The 23,679-nt window shown below is 39.7% G+C and overlaps 1 protein-coding gene across 1 annotated transcript; it reads left to right on the forward strand.

Moving 5' to 3' along the window:
- LOC148981926 (uncharacterized) lies at positions 1 to 23,679 on the forward strand. Its single transcript, XM_089129255.1, has 7 exons — positions 1 to 89; positions 6,505 to 6,573; positions 8,607 to 9,296; positions 9,904 to 11,687; positions 18,927 to 18,942; positions 20,379 to 20,966; positions 21,245 to 23,679. The coding sequence occupies exons 2-7, from the start codon at positions 6,552 to 6,554 to the stop codon at positions 22,264 to 22,266; spliced, it is 4,122 nt and encodes a 1,373-aa protein (XP_088985381.1). The 5' UTR covers positions 1 to 89; positions 6,505 to 6,551; the 3' UTR covers positions 22,267 to 23,679.

Genomic DNA, 23,679 nt, shown 5'->3' on the forward strand with positions numbered 1-23,679 from the left:
ATCATGCCAGGTGGAGGTGGGGCGGACCATTCTGCAGGCTTGGATGAGTGTTTTAGCACTGTCGACACCTGAAATGGCGGACTCTCCAGGTAAGAATGCTGCCAAAAACATTTAAAATTCTAGTTTAGCATTTCTTTACTGATCTAACTTTATGAAATCCACATAGACAGCGGGTTCCTCCTTTATGTAGGCTAGTTCACTTTATTGTATTGTACCAAACATGTTTCCTCTTTTTGCACCCAAAAAAAAAAAAATCTGTCCTCGATCTCCCAAAATGTCGGATTCGGCGTTTGCTTTCTACAGTCGCCATTCAATTTACACGCACTTTTTTTTTTCCAATCGGACCGAGAATCTGAATGTAGTTTACATGAACGCTGAACGTGCTCGGGTTGATATGCGTTTTTTCATTGCTTTAGGTCTAGTCTTTTTGACGATGTCCGGTTCGTCGGAACGAATCGTTCTTTTGAACCGGTTCTACTCAGTGAACCGGGCTAACCAGTAGCTACACTAAATCGAACTGAATCGTTCGAAACAGTTCGTGTCTTGCGTCAGCGCTGATCCACAACTACTCACTTTCGGACATGCCTGACAGTCCTTCTCTGACTCGAAAAAAAAAAACAATACCCCAGAGTAGGTTATATATCCAGTAAACCCTAGAGAAGTGATGAACACGATGAGCATTCGCGCAGCGGTTCTCGGATAACCAGTATAGAAACGAGAACTGTTTATTCCAGATGTGTTCGACAGACTGAGAAGCAGATGAGCTAAGCGTGTGTGCATTTTTTTCACCCATATGAAAAAAAAAACAGCATGGTTCATATACAGCAACCATATATATCTTCCTTTAATTGGCCAGAATTACCTTATGTGTTTCATGTAAGACCAATACATGTCCTACAAAATCAGATTGATTATGGCCCCTTTCATACAGCACAAATACAACTTATAGGGGATTTTTGTGTCATATATGAATACTGTAAAAGTCTTATATGAGTTGTGCATGACAAAAGTATGCAATGGTGTATGGTGTTCATAGAAAACACAATATTCATAAATCATTTAAAGTTCTTATATTGAATCATATGAGTTTTACATGACAAATATATGCAATGCTATATGGTTTTAGTAGAAAATAACTTAAATTCATATATAAATAATTTAAAAGTTCTTATATTGAATCAAATTAAAGTCATATAGGATTTATACACATTTTGTGTATTTTTTTCTACTCGTTATAAAAAGTGTGTCATACAGATTTCATGTTTAGATGACCAAAATCACTTATATGAAGTTTGCAAATTTGGAAATTGTACAGTGCAGAAGCTGGCTGGAGCTAGTGTCAAAATATTTCTGACCTTTATGAGGACTGGTCTGGTCATATTTTTCCTTCAGGATTTGAACAGTAAATTTGAAATCTGGAAATCTCAACACTTTCAAAAGCGTTTCCTCTCGCAACACTGACACAGTGTTACAATATGAACACTAAGAGTAAAATATGACTACCAATGCAGAGAACAACAACACTGTTACAAAGCTGGGTGCAGCTTTATGGCAAACACTGGCAAGAGTTACAATTCTACACTGTTATGGTGTCGACCAAACACTTTAAAAGAAAATGGAAATCATTCATCATGGAATTCTTCAGCCTTAGGAGTTGAGTATTACACCTCCCTGGTGTTGATAGAACACATTTTTACAAAGAAAAATAACACTAAAGGAGTCTGTTGTGTTCACATAATTACTAAAATCATTTATTTACGTACTGCTAGGAAAATAACAAGAGGACTACTATTATGAAGTAATCTAGCTGTGTTGGTGATAGAATGAGCTGCGCGATGTTGAGGGTGCGCATGGGAGGATGTGAAAAAGAGGAAGTTCAGTAAAAGCATGTAATACGACTTCTGTGTGTCTCGGCTTTTTTGTAAACACAATATTGGCGACGAGGATGGCTGAATTTGGTTTACCCCCACCTGCACACTTTCTTGCCGTCCCCGGTGACCCTCCAGTTCCATGGGCAAACTGGCTGGAGAGTTTCACAGTCTACCTGGACACGTTAGGCTTTGATGACATTACCGACAAGAGGAAAATGGCGCTCCTCCGTCATTGTCTGGGAGTGGAGGGGCAACGCATCTTTCGCAATCTTGGGACGCCCAACGACTATGATGCTGCAGTTACCCTTTTGACGACTCATTTCACGGGCCACCAAAGGACTTTACTCCGTCGCTATAAACTTCGGAAGCGCCTGCAACGACCCGGTGAGTCTGTTCGAAGCTACGTGACAAACTTGAAAGACATGGCGCGTTTGTGTGATTACGGGGTTTTGCAAGATCAAATACTTCGGGACCAGTTCATTGAGGGGACATCGTGTGAGCAAACAAGAGAAAAGCTGTTACTAGAAGCGGACGATTTGACTTTAAGCAGAGCTGTGGATATAGCGCTACAGATAGAGACAGCCATGCAGCAATGCACGTCTCAGCTGGCAGGCGCGCGGCCACTCGCGGACGGAGCTACTGAGCAACTACAGCCTGCCTACCACACCAGCATGCACTCGGCCAATGACAGTCGGGGTTCAGAGCAAGGTTTCCCAGTACAATTCACACAGAGACAGAACAACAGGCGAACTGCACAGGTATGTGGTAACTGTGGTTTTAAATCACACAATTCTAAGGCGGAGCATTGTCCTGCCAAAGGACAACAATGTAGAAACTGTCTGAAGCAAAACCATTTTGCCAAGATGTGCCGTTCAGCCCCGGCCACGCTCCCACAACACACTGGACCTCCACCAGCTCAGCACAGCTATACAGAGATCAGGAATGTGACTGCTGGTCAGGTGGCGTTCAAAACATGTACTGTCCAGTTAGCTGAAGTGACCTTACCCTTATTAATGGACACTGGCGCGGCTGCATCGCTCCTAAATTCAAGCACTTACTTTAAGTTTTTCTCTCACCTGCCATTAGACCATCCTGCCACTGCTCTATGTGGCTATGACAGCTCCAGGATTGACATCCTAGGTGTGCTCCACGTGCCAGTCCACTATGGCTCCAAGCACCTACCATCTTTTCCCTTTCATATTGCGAGGAGGGGAGCCAACCTTCTAGGCCTGGACCTGTTCACAGGCCTGGGGTTCACGCTCTGGGACGATGCTGGCTCCGACATCCACCACATCACCTCCACTTGGCAGCAAAGGTGGCCGGCTCTGTTCGATGGCCTAGGCTGTCTTTCAGCCTTCACACACAGGCCTCTCGTGAACCCGGAAGTGCCACCTGTCATCCAGCCCCTGCGCAGGATTCCCTTTGCCTTGAGAGACGAGGTCACCCGCGAACTTGGGACACTCCTGGACATGGGAATTATTGAACCAGTCAACGCTGCTCCCTGGATTTCAAACCTAGTCATTGCAAAGAAAAAATCTGGAGGAATAAGAATATGTGTGGATTTACGCTTGGTGAATAAGGCAGTTATTCCGGACAGATATCCTTTGCCCACCTCAGAGGAGCTCACAGCACAGTTTTATGGCTCAACAGTCTTCACAAAGCTTGACTTACGTCAGGGCTACCTGCAGGTACCACTCCACCCAGCCAGCAGGGACCTCACTGCTTTCGTGACGCATGCTGGGGTGTTCCGGTACACTCGAATGGCCTTTGGATTAAGCTCCGCCCCTAGCTGCTTTCAGAAGGTGATGAGCACAATACTGGCCGGCATCCCTGGATTAGCGGTCTTTCTGGATGACATTGTTATTCATGCCCAAGACATCGAGACACACAACAAGCACCTCCAGAGGGTGGCTCAAGCCCTTCTTCAGAACAACCTGACTCTGAACCCAGAAAAATGCTGTTTCGCTGCCCCAGCCATCGACTTTGTTGGGTTCCGCTTGTCAGCCAAAGGGATTTCCCCTTTACAGTCCAACATCGATGCCATACACAGGATTCCAGAGCCAAACTCAGCCTCTCAAGTGGCCTCATTCTTAGGCATGACGGCCTACTACCTCCGTTTTCTGCCTCACTACTCACAGACCACTGCACCCCTCCGCCAGCTGCTTAAAAAAGAAGAGCAATGGCACTGGACTACGGCATGTTCTGAGGCCGTACAAACACTGAAGGCCCAGCTCACAACACCTCCTGTACTAGCCCACTTCAACCCTGAATGTCTGACTCTAGTCACCTGCGATGCTTCAGATCGGGCTGTTGGTGCAGTCCTTTCACAGGTGCAGGATGGGGTGGAGAGACCTGTAGCCTTCGCCTCCAGGGCACTAACACCAACAGAACAACGCTACTCTGTGGGTGAACGTGAGGCGCTTGCCTGTGTTTGGGCTTCGGAGAGGTGGCATCTTTACCTCTACGGAAGACGTTTCACCCTCAGGACTGACCATCAGGCCCTGACTACATTGCTGACGGCATCTGGATCCGGTCATAAACCTCTGCGCCTGCACAGATGGGGGGAAAGGCTGAGGCAATATGACTATGTACTGAAATTTACCCCTGGAAGGCTCAATGTTGTCGCCGACTTACTCTCTCGTTCCATTGATGCTCCCACACCCACGGTCGCCCCTGACGAGGACACAGAGAACGAACTAATTCATATGCTTCACACGCCCTTGCAGTCAGCCGTATCATTGGAGGAGTTGCGGAATGAGTCAGAGTGTGACCCCACACTGTCCTCGCTACGCACATACATTCGCTCTGGATGGCCAGCAAGGGTTTGTGACGAGCTCATGCCATTTAAAAGGGTGCGTGATGAACTGTCATGTTGGGGTGATGTCTGTGTCTCCAGGGGCTTGTGCACCGTGGTGCCCGGTAGCCTGCGGGCCCGCGTGCTATCCATGGCACACGAGGGGCACTTAGGCATTGTTAAACTCCAACAGCGATGCCGAGATCTCATCTGGTGGCCAGGCATCGATCGCGATATTGAAGCCCTCGTTAAAGATTGTGTGCCATGCCTCCTTAGTGGGAAAAGTGGGCCTCCAGTGCCAACCCCTCTGCAGCCGGTCCCATGGCCGTCCCGCCCATGGGAACATCTCCAGCTTGACATCTGTGGAGAGATCCATGGGCGTGGAATTCCCCATCATCAGCGTTTTCTTGTGGTGCTGTACGACCTCCATTCAAAATGGCCTGAGGTGGTTCCGGCTGGAACAATCACAACTCAGGTAATCACAGACATTCTAGAAGTCTTGTTCGCGCGTTGGGGCATGCCTCGCGCCATCACAACAGATAATGGACCTCAGTTCATCTCTGCAGACTTTTCTCAGTTCCTCAGTGATAGGGGAATCAAACACATTCGCACAGCATACTACAATCCACAAGCAAATGGTGGTGTGGAGAGGTTCAACCAGAGCCTAAAGAATGGCGTCCGGGCCCACCTGGCTCAGGGGTGTACATTTCGAACAGCACTCAACCAAACCTTAATGCACTACAGGGCCAGCCAACACACTACAACTGGGGCCTCTCCAGCACTCCTCATGCTGGGCCGGGAGATGGAACTGCCTCTGGATAGACTTAAGGCACACGGCATGGCAGCGCCCACAGCTGGCAGCTCTCAGGCCCAGACCAAGGCGGCTGTAAACAGACACCAGCAACGGATGCGACAGTATTTCGACCGGAAACACAGGGTCAAGGCCACGGCTATTACCGCAGGTGACTGGGTTCGAGCACGTAGGCCGCATCGGAGCAACAAGATGGCCTCATACTGGAGCCAGCCCTGTCAGGTGCACCGTCAGCTGGGCCCAGCTACATTCATGCTTAGTGACGGTTCACGATGGCATGCTAAAAGACTGAGGAAAGTGCGGAACCCAGATGAGGAAATGGTGGCTCCACTGCCATCGGCCCCTTCCCCACCGGTGCCGATATGTACAGGGCCACAGCAGGCTTCCCATACTCCTCTGGCCGCACCGTCACCAGCGCCCCAGCAACATGCCCCTGATCTGCAACCTCACCTGTTTTCCCCTGGCCGTCAGTCAGACCCAGGGCCGGGCTCTGCCACAGGTCCAGCTATGGGGAACTGCCCAGCAGTTCTTACACGGCTGCAGCCTGAGGTTGAGGAGGGCCGACCCGTAAGGGCCAGGGTCCGCCCTGCTTACTTAAAGGACTTTGTCACAGAGTGACAGTGTTGGCCTTGCACTGTATTGGACTGTTCTATTGTTTTGGCAAGGACTCAGTTATGCATATGTTTTGTTCTTGGGAGGGAGGGGGAAATGTTGTGTTCACATAATTACTAAAATCATTTATTTACGTACTGCTAGGAAAATAACAAGAGGACTACTATTATGAAGTAATCTAGCTGTGTTGGTGATAGAATGAGCTGCGCGATGTTGAGGGTGCGCATGGGAGGATGTGAAAAAGAGGAAGTTCAGTAAAAGCATGTAATACGACTTCTGTGTGTCTCGGCTTTTTTGTAAACACAATAGAGTCACCAGTTTTTCTTATTAGGGTTCTGCATTACCTACTTTGAAGAACTGTAAAATAAACTGACAAATCATTTGTGTTAATAAAAAATCTCTATAATCTCTTTCAGCATTAAACAGAGACTAAAGAAAGAGGCGGAGAAAACAGAATATCAACATGTACAGCAGAGAAAGCAGAGGTGAGATTTTGGTGAGGTGAATATTAAAATGAGCATCAGAATTATTATATCAACACCTAAAGAAGATCAAAAAAGCTCATTGTATATAACTAGAGCCACTGGTTACATTATACTTGCTGAAAACAATTTTTGAAGAATATTATTTTAAACATAAAAAAGGTGCTATAGAATAGTCTAAATCAAATACTAATGTTATAAAACAATTTAAATGGAAATTACATCACATAGATGATTACATGAGCTGATTTACTCCATCACTGACAACATAAATACAACCCTATACAATCCAATGGCTAGTAATTTGTAAGATTTTAGTCGCCTGTGATTAAGTTAAACAAGCCTTACACACCATCTATTGGCTAAGAGCGCCCTCTAACGCTTTTACACATGCATTCGATGAAAGAGAAAAAGAGAATCTATAACTCATACTCCAACAATTCAAGCGATCTTGGTGTGAAAGTGTCCTTAAGCTGGCACTGCAGGCCTCCTGCTGTCAGCAATGGTATGTTTCCTGTCAGCCAGAGCTGGGTAATGTATGGGGATGATGGCAAACAATAAACAACTATTTAATTGCAGTTTTTTGTCTGTCAATAAAGCAGACATGTTACTTCCCACAATGACCTGCAATTGCTAACAAAGCACCACTTTAGTGAATGTGAAGGCTCAAGAGACCAACTAAAGCAAACACTGATCTCCATGATGGTGACCTCAAACGAAACATTTTCAATAAGACATCAAATCTAAACCTCTGTTAATTCTCAATAAGATCTTCTGTAGACATACCAGGCCGGGCCTTGTTCTCACCTCCGTGGCAGATCCGTTCCAGAGTCAGTTGCTATGTGGATAATTAACTTTTGCCAGAGAATGTCTAATTGAAGAGAATTGGCACTGGCTGGTTACTTCCGGGTTCTGGACTGGCTGCAGTAACGCGTCTCTGTCCATGCGGGGGCGCTCGCGGTCGAGTGCAGAATGAATGGGAGTCAATGAGGTTTCACCCCCAGAAATCCACTTTTCTCAGGATGTAATTTGAAAGTTGCATTCAAAAGGGGGGGGCTAAGATAATACACTCAGCTGAAAATTGCATTTTTAAGTTCACTTATCTGTTCTAAAAATCCATTCAGAAATGTGATGAGGTCACACAATAGCAGAATGCTAGCGTGTTCCTGCCAACAACAGCCTAACCTGTAAGAAATCAAAAGGACATAAGTACTCGTTCATTCGACTTTTGGCCGATAATCTATATTGAACTTGAGGAATCAACAATAAAATCTATTTTGATTTAACGACAAGCAGGTGAAAGAGACACATTTAGCCGTTTAGCCCCATAGACTCCCATTCATTCTGCACTCGCCCGCGATCACCTCCAGTGGAATTCTAATGGAACTGCAACCAGGATGATACACAACGGGGCTAATAGGAAGTGCCAAGGCTCTACGTTAGACGGGCTCTGCTTTTGCTCTGAAAGGCCCGTTTACATGAAGGGAAAATGCAGATATTTCCCTGCAGATTGGCCTCTCATTTACACAAAACCCCATTTTTATCACAGAACATTATTATTTCTAAAAACTCCAGCCAAAGTGGAGATTTCTAAAAACGCCGGTTATTTGTTGTTGTGTGAACTGCGAGAAACACTGTTTTAGGTTCTCTCTTGTCGATTCTGAGGAATCTGATTGGCTTGCATGGCTTTATCCTTCTCCCTACACTGCCGCCCATAGGTTTGGCATAGATATGATGGCACTCATCTCAACGGCGTATTTATGCCGTCAAGTGTGCAATGTGCATGATGTGTGTGTGCATGATGTTATTATTGAAAACGGAGAGGAGGGAAATATTCGTTTCTCTAAATACCCGGCTTTGTGTAAACGTTGCATTAGTATTATTGCAAACTTGCTTTGTTGTTTACACACAGGTAAAGAGATATTGTAATATATACTGTAATGATATTTTCCAGTATAACATGTTTGTTGTTCTTGCATATTTTATGGACTAAGGGCAAATGGCCTCTTTTTTATTCCCATGGTTTTTTTTTTCAGTGTCAGTCCGGTTAAGTGGAAAACCAAATTTAAACCTGGTGTTGTGTGGAAGTAATGCAACCCTGAAGGCAGATGTATCTGAATGTTTCATTGGGGAAAAAACACGTTACATGTCACATCAGAGTAAGTTCAGCTCAGACTGTGTGCGAAGAGACAAGGAAATTCATGGTCGTGTGATCAGTGTGGTGGAGCTTCCAGCTGTCAATCATCTCTCAGAGGAGGAAGTGATGCGTCAGACTCTCCGCTGTGTGTCTCTCTGTGATCCTGGAGTTCATGTTTTCCTCCTCGTTGTTCCTGCTTCATATATGACTAATGGAGACAAAGAAGAAATAGAGAAGATCTTGAAGATATTTGACTCCAGAAAGCATTTCATGGTGCTTTTCACAACAGCTTACAATGTTGAAATATTTGGGTCAGATTATGTCAAATCCAGCACAGATTGTCAGTGGTTAATCGGATGTTGCGGAGGTCAGTATAGAGTGATGGGGTTAAGAAAACATCAAATCTTAAGTCAGATCCCACAACTACTGGATTATATAGAGAAGATGAAGACTGAACCCTATTCACTTTGGATTCATGTGAAAGCTCAAGAGAACAGAGTCACACATGAACTGGAGGAAAAACATAAAGAAGAACTGAGAAAAATGGAGAATAAAATCAAAGATTTAGAACAGAAGATTCAGTCAAAAGGTGAGTGCATACACAGCAACATTCCTGGAGTTACATGACCACTGCTCTGTGTCTATAGGGGTCCACTCTAAAGTGTTAAAAAAACACTAAAGTGCTGTTAAAGTTAATTAGATAATTAAAAGCATTTTTAGTATCAGAGATGGGCAGTATTTGAATTACAAAATACTCAAAAGTAATTAAATGCATATTTAAAATACATGTAATTTGTATTTTCTTTAAAAAAAAATCAAATGTTATGCTTTGCGCGTCTAATCAGTAAAGCCGGTTCCTTGATTAGTAGTAAATCACCTTCACCTGCTTTCAGATGGACGATATGATGCAGATAGAGCCCCTATCATGGCATTTGAAATGTTCCTATTTTTGTTTTAGGAGTTCCCAAAAACAGTTTAACATGCATGCAAGGATAAAAAACACTTTTTTGTCTTATAATATGCATTTATTTTTAACCGATTTGTTACTAATTTATTTTTAACTAATTTTCCAATTAACCGCCACAGCAAGCAGTGTTGATTTAAAACCAGGGATTTTGTTATACATTTGTAAGATGTTCTTTTTGATGATGTTTTTTATGCAGTGTTTTTCTTTTTTTCTACTGACATGATTTCAGGAGCTGAAGGTGAATCAGATGATCATGAGTGTCTGAGGATTGTTCTGATTGGGAGGACAGGAAGTGGAAAGAGTGCAACAGGAAACACTATTCTGGGAAGAAATGAGTTTGTGAGTCAAATAAGCACAGATTCAGTGACGACTGTGTGTGAGAAGGGAGTTGGTGAAGTTGGAGTTGGTCGATCAGTCGCTGTTGTTGATACTCCAGGACTCTTTGACACGACACTGTCAAATGAACTAGCGGCAGAAGAAATAATGAAATGTGTTTCACTGTCGTCACCTGGACCTCATGTGTTCGTCATTGTGTTGAGTCTGGGAAGATTCACCAAGGAAGAAACAGACACTGTAGATCTGATAAAGAAGATGTTTGGTCCAAAATCTGCTCAGTTCAGCATCGTCCTGTTCACTAGAGGAGACGATCTTGGAAATGTGTCCATAGAGGATTATGTGAAGAGAAGTAAATCTGCAGAACTGAAGAAACTGATCAGAGAATGTGGAAACAGATTCCTGGCTTTCAATAACAGAGAAAAACAAGACAAAACTCAAGTAACTCGCCTGTTGAACATGATAGAAGAAGTGAAAAACACCAATGAGGGTCGATACTTCACTAACAGCATGTTTGAGGAGGCAGAGATGTCCATTAAAAAGAGGATGGAGCAAATAATGAAAGAGAGAGAAAGAGAAATTCAGGCTCAGAGAGAAGAATTACAAGCAAAATATGAGATGGAAAAGAAAAACATGATGAAGAGAGTCGAGGAAGAGAAACGAAGAGCAGACAAGGAGAGAAAGAAAATGGAGAATCAATTCAGAGAAAAAGAGGAAAAACTGAGAAGAGAGTTTGAAGAGAAAGAGAAAACAGAACAGAAGAAACGAGAGATTGAAGACCAGAAACGATCAGAAGAGGAAAAACAGAAAAGAGCTGAATATCATCAAAGAATAGAAGAAATGAAGAGAAAGATTGAAAATCAGAGATTACAGTATGAAAAACAACAAAGAGAAAGAGAAGAAGAAGATAGAAAGAGAGAAGAGAAATACAGACAAGATCAAAAAAAGATGAAACATGAACAAGAACATATTTTAGCTGAGGTACAAAAGAAAGAAGAAGAAGAAATAAAAAAGAGAGATTTGGAGGAGAAAAAGAGGAAAGAAGAAGAAGAGAAAGAAAGACAGAGATGGGAAAGAAAATTAAAAGAGGCTGAAAATGACAGAAAAAACACCTACACGGAAATTAAACGACAGCAGAGAGAATGGGAGGATGAAAAGAAACGACAGATGAGAGAACGAGAAGAAGAAGAAAGAAAGAGAAAAGTAAAACACGACAAACAACTGCGAGAAAAACTAGAAGAACTGGAGAAAATGAGAAAGAGATTTGAGAGAGAGAGAGAAAAAGAAACACAGAAGATAGAGGAGGAGAGAGAGAAACAGAGAAGAGAAAGAGAAGAAAAAGAGAAAGAAAATGAGGAAAAGAGACAGGAAACAATAAAACATTATGAACAACTGGAGAAACTGAGAAAAGAGGAGGGGGAGAGAAGAAGACGAGAAGATAATGAGAGATTAGAAAAAGAGAGAAAGAACATAATTGAAGATCTGACAAGACAGCAAGAAAAAGAGAAAAGGAGAAGAGAAACAGAGGAAAAAGAGACAAAAGAAAGAGAAAAGAAAGAGCAATATAAAATGACACAAACACATAACAACATACTACAAGTGATGAAGAAGAAACATGAAGATGAAGCCAGAAAACAAGCAGAAGAACTGAATGATTTGAGAGAAAGAGTAGATCAGGATGTTCTGCAGCTCAAAGAGATGCTGGAAGAACGTCAGAAACAACACGAACTACTGGAGAAACTTTATCAACACCTGAAGCTCCAGAAAGGAGAAGAAATAAAAGCGCTACGAAAACAAGTTGAAAAGCTGAAGAATAAATCCAGATGTGTTATTCATTGATATTTCTGAAGGCACAATGACCAGATTCAAATAACAATAATAATGCTTCTTTTTAGTGATAGTTTAATGAACATTTTTCTCCTATCATTTCTAAATTTTGTTTGATTTGTATTTGAGCAGTGACTTGTCCACCGGGTATGCAATCTAAGGTAGGTGGCAGTGCCTTCTCACATGCTTACACAGTAATGGGAAGTCCAATTCATTTCCGTGAACCAGATCTTTGAATGCTTTGTTTCAGTGTGTTGACCGCGAACGACTAATGTTAGGTACAGTCATTATTAGACAAAAAGACGACGTCTAATGTTATATGTTGACAAACTGCACATTAAACATTGTTCGCGATGTCTGCCGTCAGATATTCCCAATATTATGAAGCTGCAGACTCGGATCCTGCATCTACAGTCCCCCACCCAGAGTCCCGCATTCTGAGACCCCTCGTTTTTCGAACACAGCGCCGCCTGCTGTTCGAAAGATCGTAAGACACCCGCACACAGAGTACAGCGCACAATATCCAAATACAATTAAAAACAATAGGATGCAATATTACGGTCTCCAAATAAATTATCCAATAAATATTTGCGTTCCCTGCTTAATGCATGTGTCAAAAAAAAACTCATTGTTACTGATGGAAGAGATACAATTACAGATTGAACTATCTTCTGAAAAATAGTACACTGTAAAAAAAAAATATTGTTGGTTTAACTTAAAAAAGTAAGTAACCTGGTTGCCTTAAAATTTTAAGTTGATTGAACTGGAAAAGGTGAGTTAATACAATGAAGGAGATTAATTTAACCATCAGAAACTCAAAATAATAAGTAATCTCAACTAAATAAATTATTATAAAGTTGATTTGACAAAAGAAAATATGTTGTGATAACAAATCTTGAAAATATTTTTTAGAGTGATGTGATATTATATTGCTACAATGTTTTTTATATATATTTTTAAATCAAATTCTATTTTTTCTTTCAGTTCAACCTATAATAGTTTAATTAACATTACCATGCTAACATTACAAAATATGTTTTTTGATATTTTGAATGCGAAGCAAAACAAATCAGAATAAACAAAACACCAATAATAAACAATTCTGACCTTTATTTAATGATCACCTAAACATCATCTTGCTGTAAAGAAAAAAGGAAGAAAAACTGTGTTCGTGACTTTACTTTTCGTCTTCAAATGCATTAAAAAAAACTCAAGTCGCTTTGCATAATCATAAAATGATATGTTGGATTCGGCAGGGGCAACTCCATCGATGTATGGTGTGGAATAGCCTACAACATAGGATCGATAGCACATGTCTTATGATGTTTCAAAAAGAAGGAAAAAAAAAACAAGAAAGAAAAGGATCATGTTAGTTGCCATGTTGAACTGTCCCTTGAGATGTTTTTGAACTTTGGACAACTTTGTGGGTTTGAAATATATGGGGGCACAAAATGGGCAGTGAAAATAACTGCAGCATTTATGACATATCTACAAAAAGTCCAAGGTTAAAGGCTAACGAAAACGTAAGCTATCTAAATATTTTCGGGGGGAAGAGGGCGAAAAAACATACATTAACGGCTCAAATCTTGTTACAAACTATCTTTACAAATATTAAATGGACTATTCATATGTTGTATCGATGAGCTAAATTAGTTTTATTAATCAAACGAGTAGGCTACTACGATTCGCTAAATAAAATTGAAGATATCTACTCACGTTTTGGCTTATAAATTCTTCACATGTTCTTCACATGTTTATCCGATACAATTTGATAGGCGGCGCTGTCTCGAAAAACAAGGGGTCTGAGAATGCGGTGCTCTGGGTGCAGGGGGACTGTAGATGCAGGTCTCCGAGTCTGCAGCTTCATACTACTCGATATTCCCGTCTCATTAAAGCCACACTGCGGAACTTTTTGGCCACTAGATGGTGCTCGACATGTAATTTTCACATCCAGCGTCCCTAGAGGCCACAAGCTCCGCAGCACTGTCGCAAATTAAAGTCAACAAACAGTCAACCGGTCAGCCTCCCGTGTCTTTAGATTGTGTGTGCTTGTGCTTTTACTGGGTGCTTCTCAATATCCCTCCTCGTCTCCTCGCTCCTCCGTCCTCCCTCCTATGACCCGGAAACCGATCGAGCTCAGCCATCTTGAAGGACATCTCAATTCTCTAATTGCACCGTGAGGAGTCGAGGATCGAGGAGTGAGGAGGCTTCCTGAGGAGTCATAAGCGAGGATACACAGGTGCATCCTACGCGGAACTGTTATATTCACTAAACGTGACGCACGTGTCAATTCTCCTCCCCCTTCACATCGGTCACAATCATTTTAATTTATACTTTACCTTTGCAGTTTATATAAACCACACATCTCAAATATTTCAACAGTATAGCCTATCTTTATTATTATTTATTATTAATTTATTAAATAACCAAACTTTAACAACATAAGGGCAGATCCTTTTAGCGCTGCTGATGACACTGTGGAGTGACGCTCGAGTCATCAAGTACTCCAATGTATATAAAAAAGCTTTTATTCGATTCCTCTGTCCTCCTTTCCTTTCCTCGCTTCCTTCCCTCGCGTCCTACAGGGGGTGGAGCTGAGACGCAAGGAAAGGAAGCAAGGAAAGGAAACGAGGAAGCACAAATAAGAAATGAGAAGCACCCATAGTCTATGCCCATACTTTACTCTTCCATCCAAAACTGTGTCCTTCATCATATGAGTATTCCCAGCACTCCTCCAATACTTTGCGAGTAAGGTGATTATTTGCTGATTGTTGGAGATTTACCCAGTATGTAATTGCCAGTTTTTCCCTTCTAATATCTTGGATAGACAGATACATAGAGCATTATTTACATTCATATATGATTCAGGTTTGGGATATAGATTATAATAAGTGTGTAATGTTGAACCTGCCATGGGGGATGAGTGTGGACGGAGGAGCTGAACACGCAGCGCCGGATGAAGCCCAATGAAACCTCTATTGCAGGTATGATAATGAATGATGATGTATGTGGGATGATATAGGTAGAAAGGTTTTTTTTTTTTTTTTTTTTTTTTTTTTAATCCAGACTCATCACCCAAGGTTAATTTGCCATCTAGCAGCACAGTAGGTGGCGATAATGCTCCTTAGGAGTTAATCGCCATTAAACAGGAAGAAGAAGAAGAAGTTGCTCGTCATATACTGCGCAGTTTGTGTACGCTATCATGGCGTCCTCAAGCGACACACCAGAGACAAAAGGTAACGTTCTGTTTTTATTTCAAATTTTTATTTATTTATTTATCATAGGCCTACTAATTAAACTGAGAATAATTTGTGCTTATTTATTAGGGCACACAAGTGTCTTTCTTACCACGGAGCCTTCATAATGTTTTACTTTCGATTTGCACCGCTCGCTTTGTGTAGTGTTTACATCTGATTGAGGATAGTACGTTTATGTTGTGCGTGCAAATAAATATATTCAGTAACTTTATGTAAGACATCACTGATGATCACAGCACTTTAACGTAAGCTACTTAAAGAACGAAACATGAAAAAGGTGTTTCCGTGTTTGGATGGCAAAATGCACTTTGTGGAAATAGGCCTAATTTACTCTAAAAAAAGACATTTCAAGTTGGCCAGCTTTAAATTTGAGCTTTACTCACCTGATTAACAGTAAACCAGAGTTAGTGTGTTGCCTGGTAGTGACTAACAAGGCTTGTATTCTGTAGGGAGAATACACAAATAGAACATTTATTGTGACTTGAGCGAACATTAAATTTTGTTATGTTTGAGTGGAAATGCATTTTTAAATGTATTTATTTTAAACAAGTACATATACAAGTAGGAAATAAACTGGTAAAACAGTATAACAGTCTTCAAAAGTCGGACGTTGAAAAGACGTCTTTATGACGTCTATTTGTGACGTGTTCTGCACGTCTGATATAGACGTTAATGGATCATTCGTACAAGGTTCAAAACTAGTTCAAATGTGGCCATTTTCAACATTATTTATGGTCTCATTTAGACAATTTATACTGTTTCTGGACCAAATAAACACTCTCAGGATGCATTAAATTAAAACTCAAGTTTATGTAATTTCCATTGTTAAGATGGTGATATTCGTTTCATTTTAAGTCACTATTCATAATATGATTATTATCCCTGTTAAAACAATTCCTTAAAAATAAGGATTTATTGGTCTCGTTGTAACCAACAGTTTAGTAACACTTTTTTTTAATCTAGAGGAGAAGTTTAAACTTTGACATCCATGCTCTTGTTTTCCTCGTAGTAATGACAGTAATGCAAATTGTACACACAAGAAATGACGCCTACGCTACACTTTACATTATTTTATGCATACATTAACGCGTAAATTACTCTTGCCATACATGGACATGCGTATGTTTGTCTGTTGAAAGCTTGTTATTATAGTTTATAAAGTTATACAATATGGATATTTGTCTTACTCAAATCAATCGCTTCACATCAGACGGCCTTTATTAATCCACTGGAGACATATGGATTACTTTTATAATGGATGATGCACTTTTTTAGCCCCATTGACTGCCATTATAAAGCCTGGAAGATCCAGTATATATTTAATAAAACTCTGATTGTGTTCGTCTGAAAGAAGAATGTCATATACACCTAAAATGACCTGACGGGGGCAAATCATGGGCTAATTTTCATTTTTTTGTGTGAGCTAAGACCAAATACAATAAAAAATAAGCAATAATAAATAATACAAACATAACTAGCAGACACACATTAATCATTTGGGATATGCGTGTTATTATCTGCCATGATATTATTTATTCATCAGTAAAATATCATAACTCTTGTTTTCTGATGTCTAATGTTCAAGGATTCACTAACAAACGTTTTGTGTTTGTATTTTTGTATTTTGTAGGAAGGCGCAGAAACAGTCTGGAAGATCTTCGCCCCAACCGTAAGTCCAACAGAAATGAAGAAAGTACGGTGTCTCTGTTGTGACAAACCTACACTTACCGGTTTACTGATCTTGTGTATTGTGTATAATAATGAATGTGCTAGAGTAGTGCAGAAAACAGAAGAGAAGTAATTATTAAATACAGGGATACTGTTTCTTGAAAGATGTTGTTAGTTTTTGTACTCTCTGATTAAATAGCTTCTGAATCCTTTTAAATTCTAATCTTGTAAATTCTAATAAATTTGAATATATAGTTGATGTATAGCACTGTTTTTCTGTTGTGTTTTGCAGTGGCCATAACTCCAGCTGGTGATCAACCTGACAGTAAGTCAATTTGACAGAAAAGTGCTAAGACACTATTTGGTGCCACCTATTGGCGGTTTTAATTTCATATTTAAAAGTATAATTTGTTATTTTTTTATCACATTTTTTCTATGCTAAAATTATCAATTTTAAAGGTACAATATGTAACTCTAGTGGCCACAAGAGGGCGCCGTTTCCAATAATAACAAAGGCGAATGTATGTGACGCAGTAACAAGCTAAATGATGGGACTTGCTGTCAAGCTGATGGATCTAATAATGTTTAAGGATTAGTGAAAACACTCATGTTTTTTAACATTACAGTGGTATGAAGCAGGTCGCGATTGATAATAAGATGCATATCACACGCGAGTCCCGCGGATATAAAGAAATAAGGAAATTTCATCCTATTGAACTACACGCAAGTGCTGGATTACTCACACAGGTCCGTTTATTAGATGAATTAAACTTGTGAGGGAAACCCAGCGCTTTTCCACTTGGTATAACGTTACACTATTACACTAAACGGCATTTAAATGTGTGTTGAAAGTTATAATGTTATTCTACTGCGTGTTACTGTAGTTCGTTTGCTATACGAAACTAGCAGCTAGATGAACATAAGAATAACATACTGACCATATTCTAACATTTCATCATGTCAAGCTAACGTTATTTGTTTTATGTACATTTGCTCACCTGTCTAATAAAGCTGTAAAGGCTTGACTCGTGAAGTACTGTCAAGTCCAAGTTAGTCACGGACGCTAGCTCTCTGTCGAGTGGAAGCCAGTCTCGGATGCTAGCTCTCGGGATCTCAAAAACATCACGCTGATATTGATCCTCATTCTAGTTCTCCTTGTTTTTCCCAAAGTCGGCTTGCCATGGTCTATGTTTGAACGAAACAAGAACTGGGTGCCGCTAAACGTTACTCACTACGCAGTTGTCCGCATCTGTCGCCATGGTTACGTCATGGCTATGGCAATACGAGCGGAAACGAGGGTAGCCGAGGATAGCGCGGATATTGCGTCATTGACAGGCGACATTTTTTTTCCCCGGGACGGCCACTTTTTTAAAATTGGAATTTCTCTGAAATAAAAGAACTTTGGAGATTTTTGGGATATTGTAAGTACACAACTGCAGGAAATATATCACACTGTGCGAGTGATTTTTGGATATTTTATTACAAAATTCTTACATATTGGACCTTTAAATCATTAATCTCTTAGCATTATTGATGCTGCTGTAATTGCAGTGTAAATGCATGGTTAGAAAAAAATGGAAATCAATTCATCAATTTAAGGGGTCAAATATTTGCCTCAATGGGAAAGTTAATTTTTGCTGGTGATATCCCATAAAAATATATAAGCAAAGTTTGAAAATCATAAAGACATGATAAATTCTATGACTATTATCAATATTACGATGCAAATGTATAAGAAAGGTAAACAATTCTTTGGAGGTATTTAATAATGTTTAAGTGCACCACTGACTTGACTTGCTTGGTTGTACTGCGACTTGAGACTTGCTTGGTGCTTGAATTTAAAGGTACTTATTTGTGTCTTGTGTCTTAATGTGCATCAGTTCCACTCTTGCACAAGATAAAATGGATTGACTGATTGCTAGAGATGTATCGTATAAAGTGCTGTATACGAAAATTCTGCCTGGCAACTAATCTCACATCTAATTTACTTGATAACACTACTACATTGCTGTAATTCTCAAATGTTATTGACTGCTTATTGCACATCAGTATGATTTTATTAGTAGTTTTTCTCTTTTTGTAGATTTAGGTTGTCACTTAACTGTCAGTCCCATTTTGGGGGAACAGACCCCAACTTAAATTGTTATAAATCTTGAGTTCTTTGGAGCACAAACATACGTTTTGTCTCCTTTCAAATGGGACACATTATTTTAGAAGTGAAAAATTTAATGAAAGTTAAAAAGTTATCAAAGTTTATTTTGGGAAAAATAATTTTTATATAAAATATATATTTGACAATATTTATTTTACTCTAAAATTGCAAGAAAACCAAAGCCAAAAATCTGATCAAGCTGTGTTACAAAGTTTAGGTTGATACTATTACAAAAATGTAGTTTTAACTTAGATTTGGTTTGGGTGCAGTACCAAACTTTCCCTTTCAGTTTTGAAAGGGGAAGTTCGGCTTACAATTTGTAAGCTTTCAAATGATATATCGTTTGTCAATATTACTTTAAGTTTATACTAAGTTATTATTGTTTTAAATATATAATGCCAAATGTACCCACTAGTTGGACATTACAGTCTCAGAGAGTTACATTTTCACTAGAGTGAGAATGGTTTTCTTCAGAACTATACTTTTTATTCTGCCATAATACTATAAACACAACTTAATTCCAAATGCATGTCTACTTTATAATCAGCACAGCATGGTTAAGCAGTGTTTTAATATTAGTGTTTGTATGCGACAAATACACCACATTAGTACATTTGTTCAGTGTTTCTCAAATTGTTCCAGAAATTAGAGTGTCTCTCTAATTAAAACACGTCTGACACCAAGTCAAGTCAAGTAAAATATATTTATATAGCGCTTTTTACAATACAGATTTTATCAAAGCTGCTTCACAGTATCAATCAAAACAACTTAACAGTGTTTGTTTATTACTGGAAAAAAGACATCCAAGTTTGGTAGAGCTGATCAATGGTATGATGGGTCATTTAATTTGAATATCTCCATATCAAACACACAGTTACAACAGCCAAAGAAAAGCTAAAGTAAGATGAATTGCGACCAAGAGCCCAACTAAAGGAGACTCTGATCAACACAATGGTGACATAAAATGACACCAAAACCTCATCTAAGGAAATTACATTGAAATAAACATGAGATTTAATTTAATGCACTTTTGGACATCATTTTACTAAGTGGGCGCCTCTCAAATTAAAACACATCTGATTCAACACATCAGTTCATTCCTGTAGGCCATGAAAATTAATGTGGTACTGAACCCTGAGAAGACATCGGGTAGGGAAACAATGGTGGTTAGTAACGTTTTCATAGGTCATCCATGGGTGAACTGAATTATTAAAAAATAGAACTAAATATAGTAAAGTATTATGTTTGACAAAATGTACCATCATGAACAGAAGTGCTTTGTTCGGTTTAAAAATAAAGATGTCAACCGCATGTTCCTTACGGAATTGGAAATGCTAACATTTATTTTAAAGGATGTATTATGAAATGTGGTATTGTTCATTTCCATGGTAAAATGTTTCATGTGTTACATTATTGTTATTTTTTTCCTTCTTACACCATGTTCATTTGTATTTATAGGCTATGGAGTAAAAAGGGAGGGAACAAACATAATGGCAAATCTGTGTTTGAATTTGGTGTTGCTGGGAAGAACCGGAGTTGGGAAAAGTGCATCAGGAAACACAATACTGGGACGGCAAGCTTTCAATTCAAGGAGAAGTCTCAAAGCAGTCACTCGGGATGTTGCAGCTGAAACTGGTACCGTTTGTGGATTACCAATCACAGTTTATGACACACCAGGATTTTCTGGCACAGAGAGTACAGAAGAGCTTCTGAAGTATGAAGAGGTTCTCCATAAATGTGAATCAGGTCTCTGTGCATTTCTGCTGGTCATCAAAGCTGATAGATTCATTGTAGAAGAGAGAAAAACTGTGGAGAAGATTGAGAAACTGCTGGGAGAAAAACACATCAAAAACACCTGGATTCTCTTCACTAGAGGAGACGAGCTAGAAGATGAAAACCTGAATATGAATGAGTTTCTTAATGAAACTGAAGACTTAAAGGAACTTACTCAGAAATATGAGGGCAGATTCCACGTGTTCAACAACAAGAGAAAAGGAGAGCATGTCCAAGTGAAATCTCTGATTTGTAAAGTTTTCCAGAACACCTTAAAGAACTGTAAGTCTGTTTTAATTACCGTTTTAGGGGAATTTTCACATTAGACATAAGGAATTAGAATTTATTAATTCATTCAGAAAATATTAATGTTTCATTCATGTATTTCCAGAGTATCTGTTGGTTTAACAGTAAGGATGAACTTTTCTGACGTGTTTTTGAAATTAAGAAAAAAGAGTGGCTTAAGAATGTAAAAACAAACTAAAATGTAGTTGTATTTTAAGCAGCAGGGAGAACTGCTCTAAAAATGATCCTTTGATTTGTTTTCTTTTTTCATTTAGTGCCAAAAAGTGTTAACATCCAGGATATTCCTGCTTCCAGTCTCTCATCCAGACGGATTGTTCTTCTGGGTAAAACTGGTGTTGGGAAGAGTGCAGCTGGAAACACAATCCTGGGACAGAGAGAGTTCAGATCTGAGGGGGGGAAGAGATCAGTAACCCGTGAATGTTCAGAGAAACACGGCACTGTTTCAGGCAGGAAAGTGTCTGTAGTTGATACTCCTCCATTTTTTGACACAAAAATGAACCCTGAAGCTTTCCAGACAGAGTTGATGAGAAGTGCGTATTTATCCAGTCCTGGACCGCACGCTTTTCTCATTGTGTTTCCTGTGAATATGAGATTCACTGATCAGGAGCTGCAAATTGCTCAAATCATTGAGATGATGTTTGGAGAAGAAGTGTTAAAATACTCCATCATTCTCTTCACTCATGGAGATCAGCTAGAAGGAAAAGATTTTAGAGAGCTCATTGAGGAGAACAGTAGATTAAGAGATCTAGTTGATCAGTGTGGAGGCAGATTTCACGTCTTCAACAATAGAGATGTGAATAACAGAGATCAGGTGAATGATCTACTGAAGAAGATTGACACAATGATAGAGCAGAATGGAGGAGGACACTACAGTAATCAGATGTTTGAAGATGCTGAGAGATTCAGACGAGAGGAAAGAGAGAGAAAACAGGGGCTGAATCTAAGGCATGAAGAGTCTGCTCTGGTGTTCTCCTCTGTGAATCCCCCAGGGTCAGAAGGTCAACGGAAAACTGACGCAGAAAGATCTAAAGAAGAGAGTAAGAGTGAAAAGTCATATTTTTCCAAGTATTTTAGCTTTTCTGCTCTTAGAGCTGCTTTGGGTTGGGTTGCAGCACCGTTTGTTATGGGTGCTGCTGCTGTTGGTGCTGTTGGTGCTGTTCCTGCTCCAGTAGTTTCTGGTGGAGTTGGAGTTGGAGCTGCTCCTGGCACTGTGAGGGGGCAGATAAAGGAAAAGGAGATAAAACAAGAGGAAAAGAATGATCAAACGGGCACTTGAGGGAGTAGAAATTAGAGAGTTGACATCGAGATATCGTTGACGTAATCATTGATTTAAACGACATGATTCGTGATAGCGTTTCTGTATCGATTAGGTGTAATTCACCAAAAAATGTCAAATCTGTCATCATGTACTCACCCTTTGAAGTTGTTTCAAAACCTATACAATTTTCGTTCTACTTCCAAACATGCATTAATCTGCACAGGCGACCTGTTTGTATAAAAGAGATTTACCGAATGCCTGAATTGAAAGCGTGACTGCATTCGGAAAAAAAGAAAGTTTACAGAGTTTTAGTAAACAGTAGCTAACTACATTACACTACTATATTTAATGTTAGATATAATGCAATGGTGCAATATTTGTGGGTCCTGACAATGCTGACAATATATTCTGACTATTAATGTTTAGAATAGTACAATAATTAACAGTAAAATTAATCTAAATGAAAGTACATAGGCTTACTAATATTTTTTTATTCTTATTTTTTATTTTTATTTTATAAATCTTTTAAGTTAATATTTGATAACACAAGGTATTGCTTTATATCAACACCTATATTAAAGGTTCATCTTTTACATTCATCTCAGGATGGTTCAGTCAGTCTGTCAGTGATGCGGCAGGGAAATGCTTAGCATGGCATAACTGGGAGAGGAGCAATTGCTCCGATCTTCCGACATACTTTTATAAACTTAAATGTATTTATACCTGGCAAAATGTGCGAAAATGTGTGTTTTAAAGTTGACCTATACGTGTAGGCTTTTTGTGTTCTTGACGATTCTCCCTGCTGGTTTACCTACGCTGCTGCGGAAGGAAAATTTACATAGCTTTGATGGGAAATCAAACAAACAACATTAAACAAGATCATAAAAAATAGATTATACATGTATTTTAAAGGGTCATGAAATGAGAAAACTAATTTTCATTTGTTTTTTTATCAATAATAGCTACATGCTGCAAGTTTCTTAATACATCCTTGTTGTTCTATATATGATCAAGCTGATTTATATAACCTAGCTTAAAAAAGCTTTGTTTGATCTGAGGAGACGTCACACGGTAATCATTTTCATATGACTGCCTCTGGAACGAGACATTAACACTTACTTTTACATCCCACTGGTGTTCAGTCCATGAGCCACGGATATTAGAGAGAGACAGATGCAGACAAATTGTGAAATTTAACATCGCTTCTTTGTGATCCTAACACATAAGGCAGTGTGTATAAACTTTATTTTTGTCAGTAAGACAGATTAGGCAGAGAGCCTTAAAGCAAGCAGTGAGGACGACAGCTGATGTCTCAACACACGAGCGAGTTAAATTGTCATTTGCTGTTCTTTGCTTTGGTGTAAATTTGGTGTTAATCTCGCTGAACTCAGTCTATCGCTGTAATCCTGAATAAACACTTCATGAACCAGA

Source organism: Pimephales promelas, chromosome 3 (genome assembly GCF_988280905.1).
Source record: "Pimephales promelas chromosome 3, fPimPro1.hap1.1, whole genome shotgun sequence".
Lineage (NCBI taxonomy): Eukaryota > Metazoa > Chordata > Actinopteri > Cypriniformes > Leuciscidae > Pimephales > Pimephales promelas.